Source organism: Rhipicephalus sanguineus, chromosome 9, assembly GCF_013339695.2.
Source record: "Rhipicephalus sanguineus isolate Rsan-2018 chromosome 9, BIME_Rsan_1.4, whole genome shotgun sequence".
Classification (NCBI taxonomy): Eukaryota; Metazoa; Arthropoda; class Arachnida; order Ixodida; family Ixodidae; genus Rhipicephalus; species Rhipicephalus sanguineus.
Genome location: NC_051184.2, coordinates 68681091 through 68698068, shown reverse-complemented (window position 1 = coordinate 68698068; position 16978 = coordinate 68681091). Strand labels below are relative to the sequence as shown.

Sequence of the window (16978 nt, the reverse complement as noted above, 5' to 3'; positions counted from 1 at the left end):
GTGATACCGCAACTAGAGCAGATGGCTAACCGGCTAAGCTGAAATGTACGGCCCCGGAGTTTATCACTGGGTTAATCCCGACGGTTCCCTAAACTCTTTCTCAATTATTAGTTTTTCCGTCTTCCAGAAATCTTAATTCGTGTTTGCCGCTCGTGTGTTCCCTTTTTCATATTTAGTGGACCAGTGGTGAGTAGTGGGATTTGTCCAATTTCTCTGGCACACACATTTTTGCCAGCGGACGACTTCTTCGTCATAATCGAAGGACCTGTGGTAAGTAGTGGATTGCCCAACTTCTGTAGCACATACGCGCTAAAAGTTTGTACGCATATAGGACGAGCGAATTTTGGTTACTCCTAGCCATATTCAGCTTCCCTGTAAAAATGATAATAAATATCTGCACTACGCTATGACAGTTAAGCATAATATCATGCCAACTGGCTCCATTTGGCATTTTCATAAACAATAGAAAACCTTACGTGCCGCAAGCGACCCCGCATTAAACGTATTCGAATACAACAGCTTTCGTAGCTTTAACTCCTGCAAGCTACAACGAGAACCATTGAGGGCAAACGATGAAGGGCTCGAAGATACGAGTGCCCAAGACATTGCGTTATCGTTACATACCATTGGCCGCGCAAGCTCTGTACGCGATGCCCAGTTTATCGGTGATGGTCTGGCCGCGGCCTTCGCGAACAGGCATCTCGCCGAGTATCTCTGTAAGACGATCCACATGCACAGCGTTACGGCTCTCATACTGTGAATACCGACGGATGTCACGGAAGTGCAGGTGGAAGTGACGTCGATGTGAAAAAAACGGCAGGTTAAAGGAGGATCAAAGCAAACAAAAAGCAACAACAAAGGAAAACATGCGATGCATACAAAATTAGAACCATTTATTCACTGCGAGACTGCTGTTGTTCCTGGCCCCTGATGTTCGTATGCGGTCTGCGCAACTTTCTAGCTTTGAATATGTGCGTTGTATGATCAGAACAAACTTCAGCTGCGAGTTAGTTCTTATATTGTAAGAAAACAATACTGCACTTTTACGCATTTTTGTACGCCTGAATTTCCACGTATATGACTCTCTTTAGAAAGACACGTTAACTCTCTGGAAGTCACGACTCACCGAAAAAGAGTAGCGCATACTCATTTTTTTTTCTCAGACTGTATCGTGCGGCCTCTCCACCGTCCTGTCCAAGCTCGCACCCTTCACAACTATGAGACAAGCCCAGCAACACATCTGCTCAAAATTATGAACATCGCACTTAGTCAGAGGGCGCATTCACATCAGATAATAAATGGTCCGAAATGGTCGCAAGTGATCGCGTTGGTCGGAAATCGAATGTTTGGCTAAGTCACTCTCTGACCGATTCTTCAGCTCCGTGACTGGAGTCTCAAAGCTCTTGAACCAATCAGCGGCAGAGTAACTGAACGCTGGAATACAGCGTAAGAAATAAAAGAGTGCGTGCGCCTCCTTTTGGGGAGTCTTTACTTGATTCTGTTTAAAGAGACACGTTAATTCTCGTGTCTCTTTAAACACACGACTCTCCGAAGAGAGCTGACGTGCCTCTTTAAAGAGAGTCATATACGTGGCAGGACTCCCCGAAAGGAGTCAAAAGACTGTTTCTTTTCTTAGAGTGTACTTGTGGCAATGCTGGGCTAGCAATGAATCAATACGCTCCTCTAGCAACGAACCAGACACAGACAGAAGCCATCGCAGCTTTGAAGAAGCGAAAGCCGCGGTCTCGGATGCCAACATGTCATAATTCTCACCTCTCAAGTCCTTGAAGAGTTTTTCTTCCACTTGCTTGAAAGCGCCGTACGTAACTCTGTCACTGGGAATTTCGTTCGCCTGCTCCCATCCGCTGCACACATACTTGTAAAAGTCGTCGCACGGCCTCACTGTTTCGCTCAAGGTCTTCTTTATTTCATTGGCTGAAATCATTAGTACAGTTGACAAATATCAAGCGACGTACCGGCGTGTTCCCATGGAGGAAGAAAAAAGATAGGATCTAGCACTGCTAGCACTGCACAATGAGACTGCCGCGCACTGTGTCGGCCCGACACGTGATCAAAGCTTCAGAGCGTCCGGTAGGTTTTCGTACTCTCGGTTAAGCTCTGTTCTTGAACCACCTCCGTGAGCCGGCCGAACTGCGGCAAGCGAGTACGCTTCCATTAAATACTACCGGGCCCCACGCACCGACGTGTCGGCAAATCTCGTTTAATGCGAGATCTCACCGCGAAAAGTCACTTGTAGGGCCGACACTGCCGGCTTCAAAACGGGTTGGCTTGCCAAGGCTGGCTGCGTAACGTAATGCTCCTGTTCAGCACGGAGACTTGACGGTGGCCGGCAAGGCCGTCCCGTCGTCGCTGCTTTATTGGCACGCGCGCGAAGCGAAGCGGTAGCGGCAGCCACGTCCAGCCAGACCAAAAGCCAGAGCGTTTTAACCCTCGCGTGCCTTGAGCCATGCTGCTGCTTCGTCTTCTTCTCCGAGGCCAGCTGAACGCGATGGTCACTTCTCGTTTCTCTTCCTCCACGCGTGTTCCCACATCGTAAGGAGCGCAATAATGGAACTTCCGGTCGTCGTCACACGCTGGCGAGCCACGTGACCTCAGCAGAAACGTCACGCATGAGGTCATACCATCGCCTTCAAATTTGAATGAAAGGTGAAGGTTCTGCCTGACGTCGCGTAAGTGTCGCTGTTTTGCCCATGCATCATTGGTTGGCCCGTTGGCCCTGGGTAGCCGGCACCCTAGGCGAAGATGCTTCGCAGTCCTCACTATTTTGCCGGCATCACTACTGCCAGAACCTGTGTGGACAGCGACGTACCGCTCTACCAATGACGTCACACGTGACGTTTCTACTCATGTCACGTGACAACCCCTCAAGTGATGGTTACCGGAAGTTCCGCTGTTACGCTGTTGAGGATATTGAAACGAGCGATGACAACAAGGTCACAACAATATCAAAAAGCAAGGGTGGCACAGCAAACCTTATTTTTTTTCCTTCGAAAAATGAAAAAACCAGATCTCTCCTTCCGTAACTGTTACCACCAATTCACTCTTAATAAGGGCCAGCGCAAAGTGCTATCTGTAGCCAGGAAACTAGGCCCTTTTCAACTACTTTCCTGGACATAGCTTTTTTTTTTATTTGGGACCCGATGAAGAATGCAGCGTATACTCCAAGAAAGTGGTGTGCCACCGTTGTGCATGGCCATCCAATCCATCTTTTTGGTGTCTCCATTGAGCCTTCGTGATAGTGCCTCTTGATAATTAAATCAACATGTGACATATGTTTTACTTATATTTGCTTTTGTTTCTTCTGGGGTCAAAGACTATGGAATATTTTGTTCGGTGACATGATACGGCGGACTATGATACAGAAAAAAATACTACGGCCGTGATTCAACAGGCTCTTTGTGGAATGATAGTCGCTTCTTTGCAGACAATTTAGTACTTATGGCTGAGTATGCGCAACACACCGAACAACGAAACTCTGTGGGACACCTAAAGCACTTTTCGAAGATGCCATTAGTGTTTTCCCCAAAACTAAACTTGGAGGAAGGCTTCGACTTCCGATGCTACTGCAGCGTTTTAAGGAACAGATGAAAAGAGCGTAGAACGAAAGTTCAAACGAAATCGACAATAAGATGCGCCTAGAGCGAATGCTTCCCACATCAGTCGAACAATGCGGTTGCTTTCATACCGATTTTCATGTGCACCTCTGGGGATGCCGATACATAGTACAATAATGAGCTCTTTCTTACTGCTACAATATTGTTATAAACGTTACAGTACAAGAACTCCATTATAGTACAAGAACATTATAGTACAAGGCTTCCTGTTTACTCTGGTTGAGACGACATGCATTACCCGTGGCAGCGAACAATATTTTTGCGGTAACAAGAAAATAGAAAATTAGGAATACCCAATTGCTACTCATGTCATGAAAAATCGTCCATATGCTCTCTGAACACTTTTTCTCTACCGGTCTTTTCATTCTTATGTACATGACGTTACTAAATCTGCTTACAAAGACAAGTTGCTACTCATCTTATTTATCCTAGATATTTTTCCGGGTTTCTCAAGAACTTTTAGCAATCTGTTGATCTATGGTAACGACTGCCTCACGTGTAAAGCCTTGCTACGTGTCTGCATTGCTGTATCACCAGGCAGACATCTGCGTGTGCATCACCGGTCCTTATAAAAACTTGTGTGCCTGGTCTTTGTTTACAATATACTGCCCTACTCACCACACTTATGCTAAGAGTCTATAGTCTACGCAAATGACCCTGTATAATTCTTCGATGCCAAAGCTTGAATCATGAGAGTGCGTCTTCCAATGCACGCCCCAACAAGATCACGTCCTGTGCAGAACTTAGCAAATAAATCAAATATAAAATAGTTTACCACAAATAGTTCTTTCCCAAATCCATTAGCATGACAAAATGTGTAGCGCTAAATGCCGCAAACTTGAACATTTCCTGGTGAATACTGTCGCGCAATATTGTCGTGAATATTGTGAAAATACGCAAAGCATATTAATTACTACGTGGTAATAATATTACGTGGTACCAACGTGGTAGTAATTACGTAACGTGGTAGTAATTTTTAGGTGGTAAGCATATCACGTGGTTGTTCTGAAGCAACGTCACTCGTTATTTTTATGGGCTAAAAGTCCGCATATATCTTTTTCGTACATTCAAGTGAAAGTGCACGCGTGCTTTTTTTGTCGAAACGGGATAAAGTCCACGCTAAGTAACCAATTGCTTAGCCTATGGCTTTGCTGTAAAATCGAATATTTCATGTCAAGCACTACTGCGCATGGTCGTTTATGAAGCATACATTCGCTGTTATGTAGGAAAGCGCGCTCACCCTTTTCTCTGCATACTTTAGTCCTGCAGACGTCGTAATCTCGCGTGCTCTCTGAAAAAAAGAAAAAAGAAAGCAGCATTTATCCGGAATAAATCACCCAATTAGCGGTAACCTTAGGCCATGTGGTTAGCCAACAGCTCAATTCAAATGTATGCATTATTTCCTCCAGCAGCTGAGGTTACGATGCCGCGTCAACTGTGCAATGAGCTATGGTATATGCTATACCATGGCAGCGAGGCTCACCGAGTCCAGATCCCCGCTATGCTATGCAAAAATTCGCTTACTCGCTAAATGACGGCATCGTGACGTCACTATGGCTTCATATAAGACGGAAAGCTCGTAATGCTTTGGCAGCGAAATGCTCTGCCGATGCTAGAGGCAGCGAAAAACCACGTTAGGTGCAGAAAGCTTTCGGTGAGAGGAGAGGGGGAGGGGGGCGAGTCTCAATACATCGACTGAAAAGAAAAAAAAGTAGGCTCACAGTTAATCATAAGTTCACCAACACCGTCAGTGCGAGTGCCACTCTCAGACCCATAAATCTTCCGTTAGGGTCGCTTTACTTTCTTTTCTAAACATTTTACTGGAACTACCTCACTATTGTCTCCTAGATGAGCAGATAATGTTCTAAATCATCAACCTCTTCTTCTGACCACATATTTCAACACAGGCCCGAGCCGCAGAATTGACGTCGCAGTTTTAGGGTCCGCAGCATACAGAGCTCCCCCAGAAGAGTACATACAGTAAACTCCAAATCATCCCCCTTATACTCTAAAGTGCAGAACCTCCTCATATATCTATATATCTATATATACATATGTATATATATATATATATATATATATATATATATATATATATATATATATATATATATATATATATATATACTATATATATATATATATATATATATATATATATATAAGGAGGGGTGAAACACTGTCATCACTCTTTTCACAGCACCGCACTTGGCCATCTTCCCTGGAAAAGGCATTCATTATTACTGAGCTTGCAAGCGTTTTCTCCGCCGGCAACACCTTCATTATGACGTTGTTCCGTGGCACAGTCGATGCGACTAACTTCGAGATACGGTTGGTACAGCTAGTCACTGTTAGCATTGCCCACATCCTTTGTCTCTCAAAAGTGTGCCAACATCATTTGGTACAAACCGTGGTTAGAAGTCCTAGCTTTCTGCGAATCCACGACAAAATTGTAGAATTTACGTTTTTTACGCGGAAATACGGGAAAACTGGGAGTGTGCGAAAATTCGAGTTCAATTTCGAATCGAATAAAACCTCACTGCGGGATCGCGGAAAGATAGGGCCTGTGGTCATGGTCAAGTCAACCCTCTTCATGAACTGCGATGCCCAGGTGTCATTGTCCTTGTAGTGCGCCCCAAGTATTTCCGTTTTTTCGGCCCGCAGTAACCTCGGCGCATGCCGTCATGTATCAAAATTTGATCACTCTATAGCCACTACTGCCAAAACAAGCCTTCAAGAACTCCAAGCTTGCGTCCCGCAGCTCAGTCATATTTTTCGGCATGAACGAATTACAGCCCTCTTGAACGCTGCTAGTAACAGGGACTTAGCACCACTTATTTCCAAATAAAAAAACGCCAGGTATAGATTTTATGTTCTTGGCAGGGATGTAACACCAGACTACAGAACTTTCTTCCGTTGCCCTTAAATACCTCCCAATGTCGATGAACTCTGTTGACTCGGAGAGACCGTTCAGGCGTTCACATTGTGTCCCACAAGGGTCATTCTCTTAGTGTAGAAAGTACAAAGCATCAACTGATGCTCAGCAACAGCCGCTTCCTTCAGTTTTGAATTAATGCAAGCACGTTTGGAGGACAAAAGTGTTTGATAAATAAACTGTTACATATATCTGACGTCTGTCCAATGTTACCGCGGAATTCTGAAGTTTCCTCTGTCTGGACTCGCAGAATTTCAAATTTTCCGCCGGATAAAGTTAGGTTCTCTATTCAAAGTAGAACTACCTCGTCAGCAGGCCCGGTGAAAACGGCTATTTTTAATATGTCTCGGATGGTAACGCAATAAATTTTCCCTTAGAGCATGCTGGCCGGGGATGGTTCAGCTGCTGCGCCTGTTTTAAGGTCTAGTCCTGGTCTTTGGGGTTGTTGCGGTCTTTCACGTGATCTGCCTCCAGGATGGCATTGTCTGGTAGTTCTACATCTCCAGTAGTCGTCGGGACGATGTCACCAGATACAGAGGTGGTCACCGCGCTTTCCCGAATTGCCAACGCACTCGTTAAGGTCCTGGAATGAGCTGTAGGCCGTTAACTGCTAATTAGACCAGCCTTTGCTCGGGACTGTTGAAGAGGGCGGTCGATGTGTGCACTGGCGTAGTTTGCGCTTGGCTCTGGAGCTTCCATCTGGAACATAACAATGCAACGCTGGTCGTGGCTGTCGCCGGCGCGTCCGCAGCGTCTTCTGGTACGCCTTTCTTGATCTTTCCTTCGCTTCATTTCGTGCCTGTATTGTGAGCAGGTGCCGGAGTCGCCTAAACCAAAGCTCTCAACCGAGTTCCGAGACGGTTCCTCACTCACGTGCGTCAATTGTTTTTCGTTAAAAACTCGGTATTCCGCTGGTCACGCTCGTTTCAGAACTGCTTCTCGCATGCTGAATCGCTCGACGCCTCGGCAGCGCTAAATTCGTTTGAAGCGGAAGGCCCGCGTTCATATAGGCACACGCAGGGTTCCCCATTACAAGGGACGAAGTCTCACAGCAGTGTATTCCCCCTACGCCCCCGTTGGTCGCGTCCGAAAAAAAAAAAACTTCGCAGTAGATTTAAAAATGAAAATAAAGCGATAAAGTGCATCTTACAACGGCCTGCCTTCCGTCCCCGGGTTGCCGGCGGTACAAATGAGTAGTAAACAGCTTCTGGAATGCAACATCAGTGGTCCTCACCCATCATTATCGACAAAAAACTTACATGACGTAACCTTGCACTATGAACGATAACATATAACAGGTACGACTGAGTAAACGTGTCAGTCAATCAATCAATCATTTTTTATTTCAAGTTTTCTTATTAAATGAAAATACACAACACTGGTTACACCCATAGCCATTGGCTAGTAGGGCAATCTTACCCCCCCCCCCACCCTCAGATGACTAAGGGGGTCAGCGGCCCCGCTACCCCCTTTCTGCGAATGCCTATAGATGCCGTGTCCCTCTTACATGCTAATGATTGCTTGCTGCGCCGATTCGCGCACTGCACTTTACTGACAGCACTTTTCGTCATCTTCAAGCCTCTCTCACTCCGTCTTTCTCGGTGTCCTGCCTGCGATCGTCTTCCTTTATGAACAACGAAGCAACAAAACAATGCATAGTTTGCACGCGAAGGAGAGAGGGCGGGGAGAGACGAAGGAATGGAAATGCACAGATGTCAACCAAACACGAGCTCGTTTCGCTACCCTGCACTGGCGGAAAGGAAATGGAGATAAAAAGAAGGAAAAGGGGAGAGAACGCAGACTGGCTTCCTCCCAGAGTGTATATTGATGCGCTCGGTAAGGATACGGGCCTTAAGTGGGGTGGCACATTGCTGTCTCCCAATTTGTTCAATGGTGAGACTGCAATTTTCCGAGTGTTCGGTACTTTAGAAGTTGAAAGTGATTTCCTAAAAGTAAATCGAGGTACTTGCTGCACAGTTCCGCATGTCGCTTTAGAAAAGAGTTATGAATGTGATCAGGGCCGGTGGTTTCATTGGCATATATATTAGCGGTGCAAGTAACGAAGGACACTCTTGTTTTTCCCCCAAGCACTTTCGGTCAAGCACTCACTTCCGGTATTACCAATATTCAGAAAATTTGTTTTAAAAAGTAATACTGGTGCGGAATCTATGGTTGTGGTTCAATTAAGACTTATATTGGATACATAGGATATCTGTCCACACGTTTGCTCAAGCTAAGGGCCAATAAACTCTCAGAATGATTAATGAAAATTAAATCACTGAGTTAATTGAAAGAGCAGACACTATTCTTTCGCGCAGCTGGGATCTTTGCCGCACCTGGCAGAGCAGATCTCAACCACACGCTTGTTTCTGCGTGGCCTCTGAGATCCGCTTCCGCAACGCGACAAAACGCAACGTTAACCGAAGGAATGCATCAGGGCACACGAAGGCCGACCTGCGAGTGCCACTGCAAGACACCTGAGTCAATGATTAGGGTTGCGTTCAATTTTTTTTTAGTATAGTATTAAGAATTCCAGCGTCGAAGATGCGCGAAGGATCTGTAATTTCTTTAGCAGAAGCTGACAGGAGGACAACTGTGCCGATGTCATTTTGAAATATTGAACGAAAAAAAAATCGCCATACTGGTTTTCTTCCAGGACATCGCGCAAGCGTCAACCTGCTGGCAGACAACGCCGAATGCAGTGAGCTCATCTTACCTTGCGAATGCCTTTCTTCAAAGGAGTAGTCGGAGATGGCTACCCGCATGAAAGTGAAGAAAATTAGGCTACTCCACACGCTTCGCGCCATCTTGGTGAGGCCACCAGCTTAGACTCGGAGAGTCCACAGGTCTTCGTCCTCATAAGGCCTGCGAAGCGCATGTGCATTTTATAAGACATTTTACTGTAACATATATACATTCCTTGTGATAATTACATGCTTTAGGCGAGTCTATACCATTAAATGTATACGATGCATGTAATGATTAGATTCACTAGGCGGAACTGCGCCGTTAAATACATACAATGCACGCAATGATTACATGCATTCGCGAAGCCGTATTGTTAAATGTACGCACTCCGCGTAATTATTAGATGCGGTTAGGTGAAACGGCCGTTAAATTTATGCAGTGCATGCAATAATTAGATGCATTAGGTGAAGCCACACATCAGTACATCTCACTTCTGGAACAAATCAAGTAGGTTACAGCGGTCGAGTTACCAAGCTTTCTTTACAGATTGCACCAAAAGAGTAGGAAAGACGACACCAATTATTCCTATGTCCATTTCTACTTGTGTGAGTCTTCTTTATGTAACCAGTTAAAACTTTTTTCTTACCTTCGAGAGCCAAGGTTTCTCGAAGTATTACAAAATAAAACTGTCGATAATGCATCAGAAGATGCAAACTCCATCCTTCGCCGTGACATCTGAGACACTAAAAGCATGAGGTCAGGGGTGGATATGTGTTTACTGAAAGAAAAGTGATACACTCCACTAGTGCAGTGCAGTAACCAGGTATAACTAATAACAATGACATATGCAAAAATCACACCATTTCCCGCTAAAGGGGACCATGAGGTGACGCGAAGCAGCATTTCGGCATGTCGAGCCTGCGTTTCAGAGAAGGAGGGGAGATGGGGAGGGGAGAGAGGCAAAGGCGAGAGCGGAAGTGGAGAGGGGGAGAGGGGGTTGGGATAGAGGGAAAGGGGAGGGGAAGTGGAGAGGGTGAGGGTAAGGGGAAAGGGGGCGGGGAATGGGAAGTGGAAAGGGGAATGGAGAGGGGAGTGGAGAGGGAGAGGTGTGTGGAGAGGGCTTGCGCATGCGCAGTAAGAGTGGTCACGCCGCGCACCACCACCACCACCGGATTGAACTCCGCCATAAGATGCTTCACATCTAAAACGTCGGGAAATAAACCCATTTTTGGTTGGAGCCCTTTGAAAGTCTTAATTAACCCAACCAGACAGGCAAATCTGTCAAAATGTTCAGCTTAAAGGAGGATACAGCTCGGAGCTCTCGAACGACGCGTATCTGGCCGCAGCACAGGCGTTTCACAAACAGTTTTGTCTAGCCTGATTAGCAGGCTACACTACCTTGCCAAGCTGATGTACTGACAAGAGCGAAAACGGCAGCTGCAAACCGCACTGTACACATGTTTTTACGGGATAATGGTGTGAATGTATTCGGAATAGAAGACACGGAATGAGAAGGTGAAGTGATAGAAGTACATACAGATAGCGAATCAGTAACTGTATCAACTGCCGAACCATTTACTGAGAGTTTTCGCCAGCTTAGTTTTTCATCATAAAGTAAACCTAAATGTTGAACGCAGTCATTTTGGGGAATCATTTCTTGACGATACTGCACTGAAATGCTAATAGGGGCATTCAAAGGAAAAACAATCAAGGAACGTTTGCTAACACTTAGGGTCATTCGAATCTGTTCAAACCATAACTCTATAAAGTTCCAAAATATGATTGTAATGTTGCATGCAGTGCGTGAATATCAGATGCAGAAGGGAAGAACGCAATGTCATCCGCATATACATGCACTTGAACGTTATTGTGCAATGGAATTGAGCTTAATAAAATATTAAATAAAAAAGGGCAGAGAACGGAACCTTGAGGCACCCCTCTGGACAGATTATATTTTGGGGAAGATAAGCCACGCTGCGAACAATGACATTTCCTATCCTTTAGAAACTCATACAACAAATTAATAATATACTGTGGGAAGTTCAACCTTTTTAATAAGATCAGTAGGGTGGCATGTTCTAAACTGTCGTATGCCTTAGCCAAGTCCAGAGTTACTAATGCTGCATATTGCCGCTTGTGACGAGCAAGCGTAATACGTCCCTCTAAATCTACATGTGCGTACCATATGGAGTATCCAGGTCTAAATCCTATCTGAAATGGGCTCAATGTTGAGTTATCTGCTATAAATTTGATGATTTTAATATATAATACTCTTTCTACTAATTTTATAACATGCGAAGCTAGTACGATAGGTCTTATATTATCAATATGCGCACCTACTCCTTGTTTTTTGAGTAGGGGAATTATTTTTGCAATTCCCTAATCTGCAGGAACTCAGCTATTTCCGAGTGAATGGTTGAGAAAATTAAGTAGGTCCTGAGGCGACACCACAAATATCAATTGTAGCATGCTTGTCGTAATTTCGTCTGGACCAGGAGCTGAATTGGGGAGTCATTGAAAAACATGCACAAGTGCTTCTATAGTAACGCTGATGAAATCATTCACACAGGAAGGTTTTGGGGAAAATTATTGTAATTGAGAGGTGAAGCGCTTTTGTTATCGTAATGTAATTCCATCTAATAAATCTGCCAATTCATTGGGAGTTAGTACAACAGACTCTAAGTTGATGGGTGCAGAAATAACCTTACGAGCCCTAAGAAATCCAAAAAGAGCGTTTCTGTTCCTACTTTTTGAGAGAAAGGTATAACGGTTTTCGTCATGTTTAGCTTTCACCATGCAAACAGTTCTTTAAAAAAAACTTTCGGGAACTTATAATTACTCCAATTAGGGCACTGGTTAATAAGAAGCTTTTTCCATGCGCCCTTTTTGCGCCTGCATTCTCGTTCGCAATCTGAATCCTACCAGACACCAGGCTTCCCTTTCGCTGAGGCTATAGTGAACTGTGATTTTTTCACAGTGCTTTTTAATACCGAACAAAAACTCATGGCTTTAATGTCATTTTCCGAGCTAGTCAAAGAGGACAAAGCTGGCTACAAATTTTTTTTTAATTTCGAACAGTCTACAAAAGTGTGATTCTCATAATTCAGTGGGACCTAGGAATAATTAATGTCAATCACTATTGGGCAGTGATCACTACTAGTTGCACTATCAACCACAGCCCAAGACGAGATAAGAAGGTTTGAGCTAGCGAATGATAAGCCTAAAACAGATCTCGTATTACCTCGTATAAATGTAGATACATGATGCGAATTAAAGTCACCCACGAATAGTGTGTTCACTCTACAGAAGCTCTGAGTGGCGTCAAGAATACCTTCATCAAGAATACCGCGCTGCCTGGAAGTAAAAGTTCCAATACTAGAACTTCATGATCGCATGTTGTTGCCTGGAAGACAATGTTAGCTTTATGACAAAGTTTTTCATGATATAAAAAACGCTAATCCTCCACCTCTAGTATTCATGTCCAAATGAAAATATTTTAATTTTCTGAATGAAATTTTTGACCACATGATAACCAAGTTTCTTGTAATAAAATAACGTCCGGAGACTGTTTGGAAATAAGGTATCTGAAATCTGTGGCAGCAGAAAACCCTACACGCGTATGAGCATCACTTCTTCCTCTACCGTTCTTTTTGACGCTCGTGACCCGGAAGGGGAACGACGCAGTTGGCGAGCACGGCTGCTTGATCGGGAATAAAAGTAAAAGATGAAGAAAGTATTCAACGGTGCCAACAACTTTTACTTTATTTAATGCTTTTCACCTATTTAGGTTTATAATCGACACTGTGGTGAACCCCCGTGTGGGTATTAGCCATTCTCCATGGAGACAAACGAAACCGAAACTTTTACTGCCGCACTAGTCACGGCCAATCCCCCGTGTTGGTTTAGCCATACCCCCAGGAGCCAACCAACCAACCAACCAATCAAGCTGCACCAATTCCCAATGTTAGGCGTTAAACCACTGCTAACGCAGCCTGTTAGTGAGTGTTTTCTTTAGTTACGGAGGGATAACCTTTATTAACACGATTGCGTTAAAGGGCTCACTTCGCAGAAATTCTGGTGTTGGCGTTGTTGGCTGTGAGCGAAAAATCAGCGTTGTCCGTGAGCGAAAATTCTAGAAACAAATAAATAAATAGCAAAAAAGACTCTGGTTTGAGTTGGAATCGAATCCAGGCCTTCAGCGTGGCAAGCACGTGGTCCACCACAAAACCAAGCCACTGCTTCAAACTGCTTCCGAAAAAAAAAACTATACAAATGTCTTGTAATGCGAGGAATCTCCTTAACGCATGTAGCGTTCCGTGGCACACGCGTAGAATCGCGCCAGGCGTCAGGACTTGAGAATTGCACAAAGAGTGAGGGGTTTAGAGGCCCAACCATTACAAAGGACCCAGACATGCTTCATCATCAGCAGCACCAAAAGCATCAACTAAGTGAGCACCTGCGTAGGTTGGCGTGTTGCCCTACGGACGCGTGTGGATACTTCGCTGACTCGCAAAAAAAAAAAAAGGAATTATGACGTAGTGGGCACTTCGCAACTGTACTTGCAGTAAGCATTGTAGGATAGTTTTAAACGGCCAATGTTACTCGCACAGACGCTCTTTTCCCTGCGGCATGGTTCAGGTGTCCACCGAGAAGCGAAGCGAGGCAACCGATTAAGAAGGCTGTGACTGCTGGACTCGACTACGCTATCGCGTTCTACTCTTGAAAGCGAAGCTCAAGCGTCTTCCAATTGTTTTATTCTAAAGGGGAGTTGAGTAAATGGGAGCGGGGTAAAGAAAACTTCTGCCACCTAGAGGCCTGGAGCGATGTGTTGCGCGCTCCGCTAGCGATATTCCGGCCTGCGTGGCTAGGACCACTGATCTCGATGACCGTCTGCGATTGTAGAAAAGTGGGAAAACCGAAATTTGGGTGAGTTGGCGCCATCGCCGTCGCCGTAATGTTCCCTAAAAGTCCAAATTGATAAGTTCCCCCCAGCATCGCATTTTCTAACCGCGGGTAAAAGCGGGCAAGTGGGGGCACTGCTGAAGCGACGAGCGCTGCTGAAGCGGAGATCAAACAAGCCGGCCCATCTCCGTCGCTCGAAGGGCGCATGCTGTAACTCCTGCCATCGAATACTCAAGCAGACAGGAAACACCCCACCCGTCTTCAACGAGCATGAAAAGACGCGGGGGTGTCGCTCGAGCAGCAACTCTGAACTTTGATTCTAAGGGCGCGCTCGCGATCGCTAGCGCGCGTGCTATCTCGGCAAGCATCAGTTCACGGCTCGTACACTATTCTACGTGTTGCGCTCTCAACGCGGAGACTCAACGCTTAACGCTCTCAACGCGAAAAGAGCATTTCTGCCTGGAGCGGCTGTATTCTCTTACACCAGCGTTTTGCAGAGTTACGCGATATCTGATCCAAAAGAGTGAGCTGCCGGTCTTACTTCGTATAACATTACAATTTGCTGCTATCGCATTCATTCCTTCGCCCTTGTGGTGAAACAGTGATTTTTCTATCTATCTATCTACCCGCCTACGCCTTGGTGGTCTTGTGGTCGTCTCTATAACTTTAGCCATGATATCCCTTGAGGAGCAATCTCCCCAATGAGGGCGCAACTTGTTTTAGCCAAATTTTCGGACTAGTGTCCAAGAAAGAGGAAGATACAATGCGCATTGGATGAATTTAACATCCTGCACAGTAAACGTGTCTTCATATAACCTCACTGTGCTGCGTATAACTGCATTCGACACTTTAGTGAAGGCTCTACAATGCTCGATGGGTCGGTCCACGACGGCGTCTACGACGGGTCGATGTTAAACGGCGTTCCAGGACCAACGTTAAAAGTATGATTTTTGTTTGCTCGAAGTAGATACAACTAAAGGCGAATTGCGCATGCAATTGGAGCCTAATATTTGGTTCTTTTTTGTGCAAAAGTGGAACAAGGCTTACCACAGCATAATTAGATATTTAATTACACGCTGATAACAAATAAGTACTGAGACATAACCAAAACAACGTATTGCCATCTTTTCCTTCTTTAGGTATACTATCGAGTGCCTCGGAATTCTTTCGCGTAAATTTCATACATTTACCGACAGTTCATCACATTTCGCACCTCAAGGGACTATGATACAGCAGAGGACTCAGAAAAACAAAAGACGCTTTCCGTCATTTTAACATAAACGAAACACAAATTAGAGCCATTTCGCACCCACCTATAACTGGTACCGGGCCTCCAAGACCGGGATTGCAATCCGGAAGCACGTTGTCATCGACAGGCTGTGATGATCATTGAATGCGAAGCGAGGAGTGTAGTTGAACGAAGCAAACAAACACTAACGCCCGCAAGGAGAGCTCAGAACCGCCAGTATGCATGTGACTTTCCCTTCCGTTGTAGGTAGAAAGCAGAGGTGCCAAGTTACGTTCCCGCTGCTGCAAAGTCCTGCACCTTCTGACCGAGTGTCATGAAACACGTCCTAATTGTGTTTCTTTCAACAGTCTCAAACTCTAACGCCCTTGCGTACCGCCAGGCCTTTCATTCCACCAGCTGTGATGACGTATCACTCACACGCTTTCAAATAAAGAAACTAAACGTCACTACATAGACTACGGGTCGAATCGTGCCCGGCGGTAAAACATTGCCCGGGTGGCGTAACGGCTTGTTTTCTTAAAGACCACAGCTGAGTCAACGCGCACACCTGCTTCTCGGTGTGTGTGTGTGGGGGGGGGGGGGGCGCCCTTTTTAAGTGCCGTCAAGAGAACCTACAACTTGCAATTTATAGCCTTTGCCTCTCCCGTTACCAAACGGCGCTCAGCCATCGCTCGTACAAAACACACACTCCCATTACCGATACGAAAAAGAAAAAAGAAACGACCTCAATGCACTCTCAGGCGTGTGTGCATTCTCCTCCGCAATCGGCAACGCGGCACTTCTTTGCTAGCCGACCGCACGACCTCACTCTTCCCTTAACCTGCGATGAGTTACAGTATTGACTAGCATCTGCATTCTCACTTACTGTCTTTAGGTTCAAGTTTTGTATCTGCAGTGTCTTACTTTCGAGCGTCAATTTAATGTTACGGGGCCGCGAGGAGACAGGGCTGTGCTACGAGCTGCCGCAAGAGTGATAAGCTTCCCAGAAAAACGGATAACTAAATGTACGACGCTCCTTGTTACAATGTTTTGGGATTTAGCCCAAAACGGCCTTGATGGGGTTCCACGTTACGAACACGGCGTGTTCACCAAGTTCGCGTTACCAGTGACGGAGCTTGCGGGATACCGAATAATGGAAGGCGTCCCTTTTCCAAGAGCAGTCGCCTGTACTCTTTGTCTGCTTGAGCTGTTAAATTTGATACAACAATACAACAATAGGAAAACGCCGATTTGTTTGCCAGTACTATCCATTACTCACTCAGTTTATGTAAGAATTCGTATATTTCAAACATTAGTGTTTTCTTGGTTTGTTGAGCCACATTTTCAAATAAATCGCCTATTGGGAGATAGACAATAGGGCAATTGTTCTGAGATAGTGCTCCGTGATATCGTAAAAGCGTACTGCGCGTCTTTGCGGGGCTTTTGCAGTCATCCACGCGCGGGCCGTACGCGCGTCTATGACTGCAGGACAGCACGGCAACGCCGACGCCGACGACAACGGGAGCCGCACAAGTTCGCTTGAGCATCCGTATACTTACTGTCACAATAAATATAAGTGCGGCCAGGATG

At 45.4% G+C, this 16978-nt stretch overlaps 1 protein-coding gene across 1 annotated transcript in view; it reads right to left on the bottom strand.

Moving 5' to 3' along the window:
- Window positions 1–16978, bottom strand: part of LOC119405626 (neprilysin-4-like) — a 147102-nt gene that overhangs the window by 69329 nt on the left and 60795 nt on the right. Inside the window, exons 3-5 of the mRNA XM_049419466.1 lie at window positions 9287–9435; window positions 4876–4926; window positions 1774–1935 (exon numbers count right to left, since the gene is read on the bottom strand). Of these exons, the coding sequence (XP_049275423.1) occupies window positions 1774–1935; window positions 4876–4926; window positions 9287–9377 (304 nt within the window). The 5' untranslated portion in view covers window positions 9378–9435. The remainder of the gene's footprint in view (window positions 1–1773; window positions 1936–4875; window positions 4927–9286; window positions 9436–16978) is intronic.